This window comes from Bos grunniens, chromosome 21, assembly GCF_055505025.1.
Source record: "Bos grunniens cultivar Pamir isolate PY7600 chromosome 21, Bosgru_T2T1.0, whole genome shotgun sequence".
NCBI classification, from domain to species: domain Eukaryota; kingdom Metazoa; phylum Chordata; class Mammalia; order Artiodactyla; family Bovidae; genus Bos; species Bos grunniens.
The window spans coordinates 34520853-34537022 of NC_141185.1; the positions used below are offsets into that span (position 1 = coordinate 34520853).

A 16170-nucleotide genomic window follows, 5' to 3' on the forward strand; every position below is an offset into this window, starting at 1 on the left:
CAGAGATAAATAAAGAGCCTGGAGACTAGTGGAACTGAGATATATATTTTTCCCTAGGTGAAAATGTATTTTCTCAAGAACCATTTCTTCAGGTTGTAGGTCCTTTTTTTATGAGTCAGACTTGGCATGTGGGGTTGGAGGTTGCTGGAGAGTAGAAAAAACATTTATTGTCCAAAGTGATGTCCTGAGAAACTAATCTTGAAACTGTAGATGCTGAGGGTCACAACATAACCACACTTCGGGGGACTTTTAACAAAGAGTAGTGCCAATAGATTGCAGTTAAATAGACATCCTGGTAACAGAATGATCTAAAATCAAATAGCAAGACTCTACCTCTTAAGGTAAGAGTCAGAAGATACTCAAAGGTATAAGAGAAGAATAGCCATGTGGTTTTAGGGTCTTTCAGTGGGTATGGAGCCATGTCTAGATAAACGTGTCTAATGCGTATGGATCTGTCTAGTTGGTATGGTTTCACATGGTATCTGGAGCCGGTGTGTACCTGCTAGAGCATTCCTGTTCTTTCTCAGACTCTTTCTTCTCCACTGTTCCATCAAATGGGATACAAATAAGAGCAACTTTACCTATTTTAGGAAGAATGCAGTATAGGGGAAAGGAGCAAGTGCTAATGAGAGAGTTGAAGATCAGCTTTTTAAACCAGAATTATCTGACTGAGTGGTTAAACTTGCTTTTTTATGGCATTATTTCTTTTTTCTTTTATGTACATTTCTTACTGTTCAAAATCCCCACTTTCTTCTTTTGGTAAGAGGAGTTTTTTTTTTTTTCTTCTTCCAGGGAACTGTGCCTTCATCATTCCATATGACCCTGACGGCTATGCCCTCCTCAGCCAGTGAGAGAACCCGTGACTCCTGGTAAGTGAGACTGGATTTCCTTGGCATTTAGAAGTATCAGAGTTTCAAAACACATGCTTTGAGAACAGCTGATGCAGAGTCCTCCATGTTGCAAACCCCAGTAAGAATGCCCTTCTTTTGACTACGTTGAAGCAACTTTGGATCCTCCTTTCCCAGAGCCCATTCATTCCCTCTCTTCAGTTCTCTTACCTGTCCAGTATTCTGTGAGTAAATTCCTCATCGGGTTATGCTAGACAGTCTAGGCTTCTCCTACTCACATTGTTATAGATTGCATATTTCTGTCATCTCAAAATTCATATGTTAAAATGCTAACCTCCGATGGGATGATATTAGGAGGTGGGACCTTTGGGAGGTGATGTGATCATGGGGGTTGGAACCCTCACCAATGGGATTAACACTCTTATAAAAGAGACTCTGGACAGCTCTCTAGCCTCTTTCCACCCTGGGAGGATGCAGTGAGAAGTATGCACATCAGAAGAAGGCTTTCATCAGAGCCCATTCATACTGGCACTCTAATATCAGACTTTCAGCCTCTAGCACTGGGAAAAATAAAATTCTGTTGGTATTAAGCCACCAGTCTATGGCACTTTGTTAAGGCAGCCCACACTGACAGAGACACATATTAAGTAGATAAAGCCTCCTCCATGTATATCTCAATGCAGTGAGCCCTTCCTATTCAGAGGAAGGTTAGGAAATATATCTGAAGTATTCTCCAATTTCTCCAGGCCAGAATACTGGAGTGGGTAGCCTTTCCCTTCTCCAGGGGATCTCCCCAACCCAGGGATCAAACGCAGGTCTCCTGCATTGCAGGCAGATTCTTTACCATTTAAGCCACAACGGAAGCCCTCCTATTCAGAGGAAGCTTAGGAAATATATTTGAAGTAGATTTGGGGGGACAGAGTAAATGATCCTAAATCATCTTCCTCAAATATGTATAAGGAAGAACAATGAAATTCAGATTCTTGAAGGTCTCCTCTGTTTGAAGGGCTTCCTGGTGGCTCAGTTGGTAAAAAAATCCGCCTGCAATGCAGGAGACCTGGGTTCGATCCCTGAGTTGGGAAGATCCCCTAAGAAGGGAATGGCTAGCCACTCTAGTATTCTGGCCTGGTGAATCCCATGGACTACAGTCCACGGGATCACAAAGAGTTGGATATGACTGAGCAACTTTTACTTTGTTTGAAACCTTGTTTATAACATTTCCGTTCTAAAGAGATTGGTCCTGAAAACAGAAACCCCTCTTAACAATAGAGGGGCTTCTTTGGAGGTGTTGACAGGGCTCTGCTCATGTCCAAGAGCTACTGCAAGCAGCTCTTCCCCCTTTTACTGCTGGGTAAAGTGAAAGGTCCAGAAGTTTCTTCAGCTTCTGCTTTGGTTCGTGAGACAAGGGGTTCCATTATCTTCTACTCTCTCTTCAGACTTGTCTACAAGTCATTTATTATATTACAGCATTTCCAGAAATTTAGCAAATTCTTGAAAAGAAAGATTTAATCTTTTCAAGAGAAGCTGGAGAAGATTTATGGACGCCTATTCTTAACATGTCACAATGTGGCTTGGCTGCTAAATTTACTGGGACCGCCTACACAGCTGAGGATTTCTGTGACTGCTGGAAATAATGACTTTAGGAGGTAACCAAACAGCATTAGAGAAAAATATTTGAGAGAAAACAGATTTTTCAGGTTACAGAAGGATTTCTCATTTTATAAAAGAACATTGCATTTTTAGGAGCTCATTAAGTTGTTTTCTCTTATGTTTGACCCCAAATTAGAGTTTAGAGTTCTTAATTTTCTCTTCTAAAATCATCTGCAAGATATTGGGAAACTTGAGTTTCTAAGTCTTCAAAATGCCTTACACAAAATGAAAGCATTAGTTCTTAAGTAGTATTATTATGGAATAAATTGAATTTTGTTAGGTTGCCTTTTGTAATCCTTATTTTTTTTCTGTGCTTAATCATTACAGGTAATTTAAAAATAAATACTTCTGCAAGTGAACCAATAAAAATATTTCACTGTCATTGAACAGAAAGCTAAAAGCCTAATTACTGTATGTATTGAACATTCTTCTGTGGTAGTAATTTCTTCGCTCTTTCAATATCTTTATTTTCTTTATTTAACATCCACAATTTTTCCCTTTATATGCTGGCTTTTTTTTTTTTTTTCCTTCTCCATTTTGTGGAAGAAAGTGGTACTCTGTTATACAAATATGCTCCCTATTTCCTTTGAAACTGTGTTCAGTCAGTCCCTGCAGAAAGAATAGGTAATGAAATTCTATCTCTCAAGTGTATGTAGACATATCAATCACTTTAAGTGGAAACAATCGTTCCTCTGCCATTTAGAGCCAACATCTTTGAACACAGAAGCAGTACTATTGCTTTCTGTTACTATTTTTAGTTTTTCCATAGTATGCTTAGGTTTACATTCCATCCACATGCTGCCGAGGTCAAGAAAAGCAGATTTCCTGATAACATTTGATTTGAGCAAAGGGAGTGATAAAGGTGCCTTCTGTAATCTGGGTTTAGAGCCGACTGAAGACGTGGACCCCAGAGGAAGAGTCCAGCAGCCCCGTGCTCTTGCCACCCCACAACCATTCCCAGACCTCTGCCCAGGCTTGGTCAGCAAGCACAAAGAGTTGTAGCTCTTTATTTTGCCTTTGACACCCAGCCCTACCTACTCTAACTTCTGCTTCACAATCCAGCATTTTTTTTTCCTCCCTCCTATGTGAGCAGAATTTGTACTGCCACCTTTTTCCTTAAGAATCATCATACATGTTAAGCTTTTGTCATAGTCTCCGTATTTTAGGAAGCTGACACCAGAAGACACAGAAGATAAGGAATTCGACCTCTTTTATTCCAACTATTCCGATCCTTCGTGCCTGCTCTCCCCACCATAGACTTTAAAACCCACGCCTGTTTGAAATGCTGCTGGCTAAAAGCATGCTCCTGATGAACGGGAGTCATATCATGTTAGCCCAAGGCCCTCTAGTTACTGTGAGGCGCTGCTGTCTCTACCCACGGCACTGTTGCTGTGAAGCAAAGAGTCTCTCGCTCCCGATCCCCAGATACAGAGCAGTATCAATGCAGAAATATTAAAGAGAAAATTAATAATTTATATCAAAAATTCATTTGCAGCTGCACTTCAGTGAATTAATTACTTTTTGTCTTTCTCTTTTTATTCATTCCTCTCTCTTGTTAATGATCGACTTAGAACTAGGAAGAGGAAGAAGTAAGTAGGGTGGGAAGAAGTGAGAGCTGGGAGTCTGGTGCTGCGAGAGCAGAAAACACAAAGGAGACCGTGCTTTAATGTGGGTGCCCTAAGGGACCTGACAAGTGAAAAGAGATAGGTTAAACTTAATCCCATCTTCTCTACCCCAAAAGCAATAGGAAAGCATTTTACCATGTTATAGATTCTACTTAGTATTTTAGAAGAGGGGAAAATTAAAATCCAGCCAGCCAAAGTCCCAAGTTATTAAAAAGATTAATCTGTTGTTTATCACTACATCTTCTATGCAATTCACTTCCCTGTATGCTCATTAAAATAGTATAGCCATGCAGACAAAGCGATTATATAATAATGCTCAAGTGTTAATGGAGCTTGTGTACTGACTTCCAGAAGGGTTGGGGTAGGGGCAGCAATTTTTACATAACACTGGCTTATCACAACTTGCCAGATGACACTAAGGTAATCTTATGGCAAGGTTCAAATTCATAGCCATTTTAGTCATTTTCTAAACTAAAAGGGAAAAATCAGTCAGGGAAATTTTACTTGCCAAATCCCAGACGGAGGCAAAGCAAATAGATCCTTCCCATGTTTAAAGCATTCATGGAACAGGAAGACAGTTCCTATCATACTATTCCAAGCTACCATTTTAAAGCAAGCAAAAAGATGTACTTCTTAATATACCTTATTCTAAGTAGCCATTTAATGGGAGAAATAACCTTTGTACTAACGAGATTTTGAAAATGAATGTAAAGGCAGACACTGAGTTTTCTCCAATAATCTTATTGTTCTGGCACAAGATGGGTAGCCATTTGAGTACCAAATGATCCCCTCGGGGATAAACAGTTTCCATGGGTGTGAATGAATGTTCTGGTATGTGTATCACCAGAATAGGCGATAAAGTTACGGGAGAAGTTGGAGAGAGTTCAGTGTTTCATTTTATCCCAGAGATCAGAGACTAGGAAAGGAAGAGAAGGAAGGACGTTCAGCGAGGGAGAAGGACTTCAGGAGCCAATGTTAATGACATCAGAGGCAAATGCTCTTCTCTTCAGGTCAGTGCAAACTACCAGCAGGGGAGCCTATTGAGTCCTCTCTAAAAGTTGTCCAGCTTGCATCGTAATGTTGTGCCCCAGGCTAGTATAGTCTTTTGTCACTGCTTTCACATGACCTAACGTTATCAGGAGCCCATCAGCTAATTCCAAGTCTGTGGTCTGGAGGTTGGAATGGGACATCACCATCTAAAAAGTGGGTCTTTGCTTGAATTTCTAAAGCATGCCTAACAGATAACCAAAATGATCTGTCCTAACAGTCTTGGTAGAAAAGATTTCTCCTCCCAACGTTGAAAACTCTTCAGATCACATGAATGCATAATTACACCAATGTTCATTTATGTAACTGTTTAAAGAGACCTGTCTGAAGAAGACCTGTTCAATATCATTAAGGCACTTATAACCTCCATGCACTAAATGTAGTGGTAAAATTCCACTGACAATGAATGTGCACTTATATTTTCATCTTCCCTAGAATTCTTTATTTGAAAATGTATCAAAAAAAACAACTCATCCTATCAGACAATAAGAAACTGAAAATCTGTACCTAAGATACACCTTTACTGTCCCAAACAAATGTAGAATAGCATTTGATAATGTAATTTTTAAAAAATGGTCTGTTTGTCTGTTTCCTATTTTGTATGTTTAAAGTAGCATTAAACAGAATAATCACAAACTTTCTCCAGCATCTCCTGGCAAGTGATTGCACCAGCAGGTGGAAAATTTGGTAGACATCTTTCCTTCCTAATTCCTGCAGCAGGAACATTTAGAACAGTATAATGATTGGCTTTAAGGAATCTTGTGCTTATGAAAAACTAACCTGATTCTGCTTTATGCACTCACATTTCATCTCCAGCCAGACTCTTCGCACACCCTGGAAGCTCCTGGAGACTTTTGACTACCTAGTACTGCCCTCATGTGGGCCAAGGGTGTCACTATTACAAGGAACTACCTGCTTTCCTTTTTTGACATTTGCAAAGGGAAGTCAAAATCATGATTTTTAATAGTTTTTAGTGTATACATTGATCTAAAATTTCAGTTGAAGCAGAACTGCTTTCTAGTTTCTAAATTAGTCAGAAAAAAAACACTTGGTATGCCTGGAAATAAAGAACAGTGGAGAAGGATAGGCAAATCTAGGCCAGTGTTCTCTCTCACCTGGGATTCTTGTTTTCTCCACCCAGAAGGTCAAATCTCAGCTGAATCAGTATGCAGATCACATACACAGCAACCACAGTTCCAGACTAGGGAATGTGCTAATTGGCTCACCCGCTCGAAGAACCAGGGTACCAGGCGTCTGACACACCACCTCTGAGGGAAGCAGGGCTTAATGCAGGACAAAATGTTCTTGCCACTCTGCACTGTCGCCTATCCTTGCTTCTAGCAAGCAGTCTGGCCATATGCAGTGGTGACTAGAACACTTTCATAATTATTTCCCTCTTTGTAGCTAATCTGTACACTTGAGATGTTAGAATGCAGTCTAATTCAGACGAAATGAAAATTAAAGCCAGTACCCCTTCAAGCTTTCTTTCCTCATACATTTCTCCTGTAGTGTTCCAAAGAGTGCTCTAAATGGTGTAATGCGTTCAAAAGGTAGGTCACACACTTAACATCAGTGGTGTTAACACTCTTTAGATCTGTTCTTAGCATTGGGAATATGATTAAAATTATATTCCCCTTCCAGACTGCACAAGAAACAACACCGTTGGTTGCTGCATATAATTCCCTCCACTATTTGTCTCAGGATTCCAACTCACAAACTGTTCAGTTGTTCTCTGAGATTCTATCTGGAAGGGACGGAGTGCTTTTGAGAAGGAGCATAGAATTTCATGAGAGAATGCTTGCTCAGTTCTCAGAAACCATAATATCCTTGAGCTCTCTGAATCGGAAGCTGTCTTCCTGAATCATGTGGCATCCATGGAGCTGATGCAATAGGAATAGGAACATACCACAGCCATCAGTTGTTGATTAACTCTGATAACTTACCCTGCCTAATGACGTGGAGGTCTTTCATGCTTCCACTGCCTAATGGAGCTCATTAGATGTACACTTATTAAATATTCAGATAATTGTGGTAGTCATAATAGTGGTAATGATAGCCACATGATGACATGATGAAGAAGAAAGCATCCTGGAACTGGAAAGTTTTCATTTTGCCAAAGAACGTCAAAAGAGCTTAGAGGACTTCCGTGAGCCATGTGCAGAACACACAAAGGTTATTTAGTTGTTTCTTTGCTTTATAATTTTTTAAAAAAACTAAGAGTAATCATCTTGCGGATTTCCTGGGATCACCTGGCTACGCAAAAATGCTGCCAGTTCCCAGACAGCATAGATAACTTTCTCTTGATTTGGGTTTGTATTTTGAACAAACCTGAAACTAGCAATATAAAACTCTGTCTCCGCATTGTAATTTACGTTCTGCTTCAGTTCTTTATTTATGATAGTTAGATTTTAGGTCAAATACCCTTGTGGAGCCAAAAACCTTACAATAAAGAGAGACTTCAACCTCAACTAAATCAGACCTTTTTTCCTAAACAAGTCTGTTGCTGAACATTTTTTCTTACTAATGTTTTTCAACTCTTATGTTTGTCAGAGTCTCCCAGTTTGGGGCAGGATGAGATGTGAAAATGTCAGAAAATTCAAGAAAACTTCTATTTTGTAAGACTCAAAAGGATTTGATAAGAATATGAATTGTCAGTTTTGCTCATCACTCAGTTCTAAAAATCTATACTCAAAACCTTTCATGTCTGTCTTATCCCTCACTAGCATCAAACATAATAAAATCAAAATAAACTTCTGACAAAAATGAGGTTTCAAAATTTTACCATGGGTTTCTTTTCTGTTTGATTTCTTTTTGATCAGCACCAGATACACTAGAAACAAACAAGTTCCTCCTGAATCCCATTTTGTCTCAGCAGTACTCCTAGCAGGGAAAAAATAAAAAGCAAAGACAAATATGGAAATGATGCTAAGATATTTCTCCTGTCATCTCTTTTAACAAGTTCATAAAAGCAATACCCGTGTTGGCTTTATGAATTTTCCAAATTGAAAATAAGATAGATAATACCATAAGGCTCAGCTTTTGAATTTGTGGTGATCTTGCTCTTGCATTTAGAAATTTTATATCCCTGACAGTTCAGTAGCACTATTTTCTCCTTTCTCTTAAGTCTAATGTAAGTCTAATGGGCTCACTTAAGCTTGTAATGGACAGCTTAGGAGTTTTTACTCTGGGGTTTCAATCCTGGGAGGTGACAATAGCTTGTTTGCATTTGCCTTATAAATTGGCTGCTTCATGGTAGTGAAAAGCAATCTTTTGCTGTCTATACAATTATTATGACGCTTCTTCAACACGATGTGCTCACTGACACTGGTTTACCTTTTGCAGCCCTAGGCTTGCAACCTGGTGGTATTTGAATGTATTTGCTCCAAAGAAGCTGCTGGTCTTATGACAGCTTTGCAATGTGGAATGAGCTGAAAGCAGGTTCAACTGACCCAGTTACAACAACATCCCTGAATCTGGAGATTCTTCTGGCTTCTGATGGTTGCTTTTCTTATATTGTGGAAAAGTCCACAACATGGCTAGAAAAAGAGAAAAACATCTTTGACTAAGTCTGCACTAGAGGAACTTGCCAGAGATCTTTTACTATTTTCTTCTTTTGTCCTGAGCAAGAGAGTCAGGGATAACAAACCATCAGGAATGTATTTGTGACAGTTGACTATTAACAGTTGACTATTCCAGCTAATGTTGATGGAAGAGCAACAATGGTACTTCTAAACTTTCTATTTTGTAGTGGATTGTAGGTGGCAGTCCGATCAAAAGAGATAGCAGAGGAATTGTGTGATCCTATTTGGCTCAGACGATAAAGCGTTTGTCTGCAATGCAGGAGACCTGGGTTCGATCCCTGGGTTGGGAAGATCCCCTGGAGAAGGAAATGGCAGCCCACCCCATTATTCTTGCCTGGAAAATCCCATGGATGGCGGAGCCTGGTAGGCTACTGTCCACGGGGTCGCGAAGAGTCGGACACAACTGAGCAAAGGGAAAAAGAAGAAGATTGTTTTAGTAGTAAGACTGTATGTCTATGAGGGGGTAACACCAGTTGGCCTAAAGGAGATTATAGACAGTTGTGAGTCTTCCACTCTTACCCTTTGTCACTTCTAAAATGCACTGCTAGTTTGGTGACCATTTTGAAAGGTTACTCTTTGATTGTTTTTATATTTCACAATATGTAATAATTAGAGGAAAATAAATATAGGTTCTAGAAGGACTGTTCATTTGAAAGAGTAATAACCTAAGCAAGTGTGGATCAAAGTAACCTACCTGATGAAAACAAACCAAAGTATTTATTTGTACTAGTGGCTTTTGCTCCAGTTCCCTCCATGAGATCTGAATTAGTTCTATTAAATCTAATTCCCAAAGAAGCTTTCATTTTCTGGGTCCATCTGCCAAAATGGATTGCCATTGGTGATGGACCCAGAAAATAGTAAGCATGTTGAGCAAATGTGCTACAGATATGTCATCTGCTGCTGATAGAGGAGTAGACATATTGCATAAGATTTCTTTGAAAGGAAGAGCAAACTAAAAACTAGCTATTGAATTTCTAGCTACATGAATTTCTTATCAGTGTTGAGGTGCCATGAGGGTGAACATGAACATTCTTCCTTACAAAGCCACCCAACAGATAGAAGAGGGAAAAACAATTCCAGCATTCAGAAAAAGAAGTCAACAGCTGACTCTTGTGCTTTCCCTATGTTTTCTCCAGAGCTCTATGGGGAATATTCTGTGCTGGTAATTGTTCCTAATCAACTGAATGAAAGAGAAAGCAAAAATAAGAACAACTCCTTGCTGTATATTTACTATAAGCTCAGTTCTCCTCCAAGATAGAGGACACCAAGACGAATCTTAGAAATGATCTTTTTAGACATTTCCTCCCACCTATTACCCAGTTTTCCCACTTGTTCTTTTTTGAAAGTGCTTTTAAAAATACTTTCCCTGCAAATGTATGCAGCTTAATAATCTGATAATAATAGTATAATCAGCATAATCTTTAATACTCACTCTAGTTCAACCTTTGCCAAGTTCTAACCATGCTATAAAATAGATATTGAATGAGTAGAACAGTCCATCTCAGTCACATCACTTAGAAACAGAACCACCACCATGAGTGTGTGATAACACTTTGAAAGCTGGTGCTTTGATCAAGGTCAGAGTTGGGTTTAAAGGCATGACACAGGAACAGACAATGGTAACTTTAGACATGGGGAGAGAGGAGATGGAGTGGCTAAACTTCATTAGTGGTAGATCACTAGGAGAAGACCCCCAAACCCCTGTCCCTGAGATCTGTAAAGACATGGAGTTCAGAAGCACTTCCGCAAGGACGTGTTTATTACAATCATGTACTTAGCCCACTACTTAGACCACTCCAGATGTGTTCTTAAGCTGCCCCTCTTTGTCACTAACTTGAGTCATACTTTATTCCTTACAATCTAAGAATCCTCATGAGAGGCACTCAAAATATTTTCACATCTGTGAATCACTCAGACTTTGAACCAACCCTCTTCTTTCAAAGAATGATTGGAGTAGGTGGAAAAACAAGAAAAGAAGAAAGTTAGGGAAGGTTCTGCTATTCTTCTGGGATAGATATGCCCAAATCCATAATTGTAGGCTTTCATCTGCTTATCAGTTATGTGTCTTAATGAGCATCAATTTTCTGTGTGTCTGAAGTAAATTGTATAAACTAGGAAGTTTTGAAAAAAACAGGAACCATAATGAACCTAGGATTAAAACTGAAAGTGATTTGTGCTTCTGATTCTTTAATGTCTGTAAGAATATTTGAGGTGAGTGCTCATAATGTAAGTTCTGATTTCTTAGGTGTAAGATGGGCCTAAGACTTTGCACTCTTACAGTCTTCCACGTGATGCCATTCTGATTGATCATCTGTCAATCACATTTTGAGTAACAAGGATGTAAAAATGAAGGTGCAGCTGCACAACCAGTCTCATTTATGCTTTGTAGGCTCGTGAATAAAAATGACCATTAAAACCAGATCAGGTCACCATTTCTGATATGTGTGGTTTTGAGCAACTCATTTAACCCATTTAGCTTCTTCATTTGTAAAATGATGATGATATTTCTCTTGCTCTTCTCCATAAAAATACAAAATAGTAGATGATGCTGGTGCTGCAAGAGGGCTCGAGGCCCTGGGAGCCCTGGAATGGGAGGCCACAATAGCCTCTGTGGAGGCTTCTGTAGTGGCATCTGGGACCTAGGTTTCAGCTCGAGAGCTTATGGAGGCAAGGACAAGGAATGGCTCCCTGTCACCAAGCTGGGCTGCCTGGTTAAGGACATGAAATCACCTCTTTGGAGATCTGTCTCTTCTCTTTGCTCATCAAGGAATCATTGACTTTCCTGGGGGCATCCCTCAAGGACAGAGCTTTGAAGATTGTTGTTCAGTGGCTCACTTGTGTCCAACTCTTTATGACCCCATAGACTGCAGGGCTCCAGGCTTCCCTGTCCTTCACCATCTCCCGGAGTTTGCTCAAATCATGTCCATTGAGTCAGTGATGCCACCCAACATCGCATGCTCTGTTGTCCCCTTCTCCTCCTGCCCTCAATCTTTCTCAGCGTTTGAAGATTATGGCTGTGCTGAAGCAGACCTGTGCTGGCTAGTGAACCAGGTTGAAGGCATTTGTCCCCACTAGGGATTATGACAGACATATTGCGTTGGGTGTCAAGTGTTCTCAGGAGGTAGCCAGGGCCATCTGTGGGACCATCATCCTGGCCAGCTCTCCACTGACCCTGTTGGATGAGGCTCCTGTGGTAACAAGATCAGCAAACCCCATACCATCCCCTGCAAGGTGACTGCCCGCTGTGGCTGTGTGCTGGTGCCTCTCATCCCTGCCCCAGGGGTACTAGCATCATCTCAGCCCCTGTGCCCAATAAGCTACTGCTGATGGCCAGAATTGAAAACTGCTACCCTTCTGCTGAGGGCTGCACCACCACCCTGGGCAACTTCACCAAAGCCACTTTGATGCCATTTCCAAGATCTACTGGCAGTTCACCCCTGATCTCATTATAAAGTGTTCCCCAGGTCTCCATATCAGGAGTTCACTGACCACCTTATAAAGACCCACACCAGACTTTCCATGCAGATAGCCCAGGCTCTAGCTGGTAGCCACCACCTAGATTTATGAGAAAAATAAAGTGAATGAAGCCAGAAAAAAATTTATCTTGCAGGGTGATTCTGAGAATTAAATGATGTAACATATAAATTTGATATTAGCTTTTAAGCAAATGACATTTTTCTAATCAAAAAGCATTTTGAACAATATGCAGTTTCCAATAGTAAGTGTCAGAGGGGAAGAAATGCATGATTTCTGACCTAAAGAGTTTGTAAACCAATAAGAGTAAAAATCAAAATGTCTATAAATTGCTAAAATAGAATATACGTCAAATAATAAATGTCATAAGAGAGGAAAAGACAAAATGCTCTGGAGTTGATAGAAGGAAAGGTTGACTGAGGGATGAAAGAATGAGAAAGATGGAGAAATAAAGGAAGGCTTCAACAAGGAGTTTGCATTTGAACTAAACCTTAAAAGATAAGTAAAAGTTCAGCAGGCAGAGAAGATGAAGAGTGTCATTTAAAGCAGAAGTAACAGCTGTAGACACCATGATATTGTGAAAAACAGTGGCCTTTTAATGACATTTCCAGAATTCCAGTGTGTCTAGAACTAGGTCAAATTGGGAGAAGAGGAGGAAGATGAAGCTAGCGGCACCCAGAAGGGAAAAATCTCATATGCTGTGCTGAGTTCCTGGGACGGACAGCACCTCCCTCCTATTACAGATCTCATCACACATTATCATAATTATGTATTAGCTCAAACATGACTCTGTACCTCGACTGCAAATGTCTGACCCATAACAAGAACTCAGCGAATTGTTGTTGGCAGAATGAATGTCCAAGTGTTACAGAGAGTTTCTTGCAGTAGGATTAAAGGCCTTAAATAATATTGCACAGCTAGATCCCATAGTGCCTATTCTGCTTGTCCTGCAGTGACCCCAGCCTACAGATTTGCTCCAGTGTAAATATACTCCTTAGACACCCAGCATTTTTTATTTGGAATGATTGTTACATTATATAACAAAACAACCATCCCATTATACGACCCATTGCATGCATTCCATTTGGCCTCCCTGTGATGATTCAATCTCTGAGTGGCGCTTAAGATGGTAAAGGTTGAGAGACGCTATTATACTCTAAGCAGATTGAGATCATCAGATGAAAACTATGGTGTGTCAGCATGGCATCCACCATGGCTTGTAACGCAAAGTTCAGTAATATAGCTTCCAGCTACTAGTTGATTAGAACAGCTTTCTAGGCTAGGACGTCTTAAACAGGCAGAAGCATGGGGCTGCTTACTTCCTCACAGAAGCAGAGTGGTAGTCTCCAGTGAATGATATGATTTCAATACAGAAATTTTGCTTACATCTCACTTCATTTCCATTCCATCTATTGATTTTTTTTTCAGGATTGTGCACATGTATTGGAATACCTTTATTAAATCCCCCAGGCATTCCAAGTAAACACAAATAGAATAAAATTAGGAACAACTGTAAGAGAACAATTGTAAGTAGACTTTGCCTTCATATTATATTAGGAATAGAAACCTTGAATTTATCAGATGGAATCATTTAAGGGCTGGCTCTAAGCAGAATGGGAAAGAAGGCAAAAGCTTATTTTCTGAGGAGAGATGAGAGTGCAGAGGTCAAGGGCATGGGCTGGAGGTAAGCTACTTGGATTCCAAACCTTACTTGAAGACTTCCTAGCTTTGTGATTTTGGTTACATTGTTCAATCTTTTATGCTTCAAGCTCATCCTCTATAAAGTAGAGATTATAATATTAGTTAATCCATAAAGCTATGGAAAGTTAATCCAGGAAATATTGCTTGGAATAAAGCTGATGCACAGTAAGAGCTTAATAACTATTAGCCATTCTTACAGTCTCCAGGGTCTCTACCCCACTAATTCAGTAACTATCCCCTACTTCCAGACTCCCTCATTCCATATTTCTGGTGCTCCCCTGTATCTTCCTTCTTCTCATTTCTAGCCAGAGTTTGAGTCATTTATGTTTGTATAATTGTGTCCCCACAAAACATTGCCCCAACGGAATCCTTTTTATTTACCTCTTATTTCTTACTGTAGAAAGAAAAGTGCTGTTTTTAAAAAAACAATTAGGGAATTCACAATGTTTATAATCAAATGAGAGGCCTATTATCCCAGCCCATACCTAAAGCCTCTGAAGTCACAGCAATATACATTCATTCATGCAACAGATATTTATTGAAGTGTTCTATGTGTCAGAGACTCCTGGATGTTCAGAGAGGGCAAAGATAACAAGGCAGGGGAGATGCTCCGTATTAACTGGGGAGCGTGAGAACACCAGGAAGGGGAATTTAATCCAGTCTGCTGTAGGGGAGGACATGGCAGTAGGAAAGACTTCTCTTCATCTATCAATGCAGAATCCCTTGGATTATTTAATGATGAGCATCAGTTTGCCTCTAACTAGTTAGAGGACAAAGTCTTCTTTCTCTTCTCTCTAAAAATCCTGGAACTATATCCCTCCACACTTTTACAGTGCTCAAAGGACAGGGGGAAAAAAAATCTAATGTTTCCCTACCTCATGTACTGGGGACTTGGGTCACAGAAGGAAACCTTTGCTTCAGGTGTTACTTACACTGAAAACAGCATGAGTGCGTTCATGCATTCACTTCTCTTCCCTGTGCCTCCTGCAAAGTGCTTACTGAGCACACATAATCCATGTCAATAACGTTAGGTAAAATGGAGTGTATATTAATAAAAGACGTTGTGTCTCTGTTCATGTGGAAATTAAAGGTTGTTGAAAGATGAGATGTATCCTACAACAGAAATAGTTAAATAACAATGAAATGAAACATAATTAATTCTCAGTGAATTATTCTATCAGTGATTCTTGATGTTCTGGAACAGACATCGGTTAAGATAGCACATACTGAAAGTTTCATCTCAAGCGCCACTTCCTACCAACTGGAAGTAAATGGCTGGAAAACTGTGTAGCCAGGGATTATCTTACTTTGCCAGACTCAGAAGGAAGTAACTTTGGGACTAATGTTCATCATGCCATAGGAAGGGGAAGTGTGAGCACTTGCCACATCTTTGCCATGGTGTGCTGGCTATGTGGGCTTCCCAGGTGGTTTGGTGGCAAAGAATTACCTGCCAGTGCAGGAGATGCAAGAGACGTGGGTTCAATCCCTGGGTAAGGAAGATCCCCTGGAGTAGGAAATGGCAACCCATTCCAGTATTCTCGCCTAGAAAATTCCATGGACAGAGGAGCCTGGAGAGCTAACAGTCCATAGGGTCGCAAAGAATCATACAGGACTCAGCATGGCACAAGAACTGGCTACATAGTAAGTTACATAATAGCAGGATGGTTAAGAAAAGATTTTTGCAGTCTAAAAGACCTGAATTCTGCTCTTTGCTAACTCTGTTGTTCAGTCACCCAGTCATCTCCAACTCTTTGTGACCCCATGGACTACAGTGCACCAGGCTAACTCTGTGCTAATTCTGGGCCTTGGGCAACTTATTTAACTTGTCCGAGCCTCAATTTTTTTTAAATGAAAAGTGGAGGTACTATTGTTTACCGACTCCCCAGATGGGTCCCCAGCAAAGGTCTCTCTGCCTGGCGCCGTTTGTGCCAATAGCAGACTGTATTTGGTTCAGAAGCAAAGGGAACACTTTATTCTTTAATCAAAGAATGGAGATTTGCAAAGTTGCACTGCAAATTCTTCCTTTGTGTAGATGGGAGAGCGATTGGATGGATCCGTCTTTAAGGCATGAGGGATAGTGGCCAAGTTACTAAGAATGGAGATTTGCAGAGTTGCACTGCAGAGTACCTGCTCTCCCTAAAAGACCATGGCCTGCGGGGCTGCTTTATTTGGTTTTTGTCCACAGGGAGCGAGTTGAGTTCTCACGGTTGTGTGTAGGTGCACACTGCTCATGCTTTCAGATCC

The 16170-nt window shown here is 40.3% G+C and overlaps 1 protein-coding gene and 1 pseudogene across 21 annotated transcripts in view; both read left to right on the forward strand.

The window, feature by feature from the left end:
* LOC147349347 (uncharacterized) overlaps positions 1–16170 on the forward strand; it is a 690773-nt gene that overhangs the window by 539167 nt on the left and 135436 nt on the right. For 17 of the 21 annotated variants that reach the window (XR_015150389.1, XR_015150391.1, XR_015150388.1 and 14 more), the window contains one exon: positions 793–869. Coding sequence is in view for 1 of the 21 variants with exons in the window: in XM_086365238.1 (XP_086221364.1) it covers positions 793–851 (59 nt within the window). In the remaining 20 variants the exon portion in view is untranslated. Of the gene's footprint in view, positions 1–792; positions 870–2825; positions 2910–16170 lie in introns of those variants that run through there. The other 4 variants (XR_015150412.1, XR_015150407.1, XR_015150399.1 and 1 more) reach the window with 2 other exon arrangements.
* Positions 11340–12318, forward strand: LOC147349348 (small ribosomal subunit protein uS5 pseudogene; annotated as a pseudogene).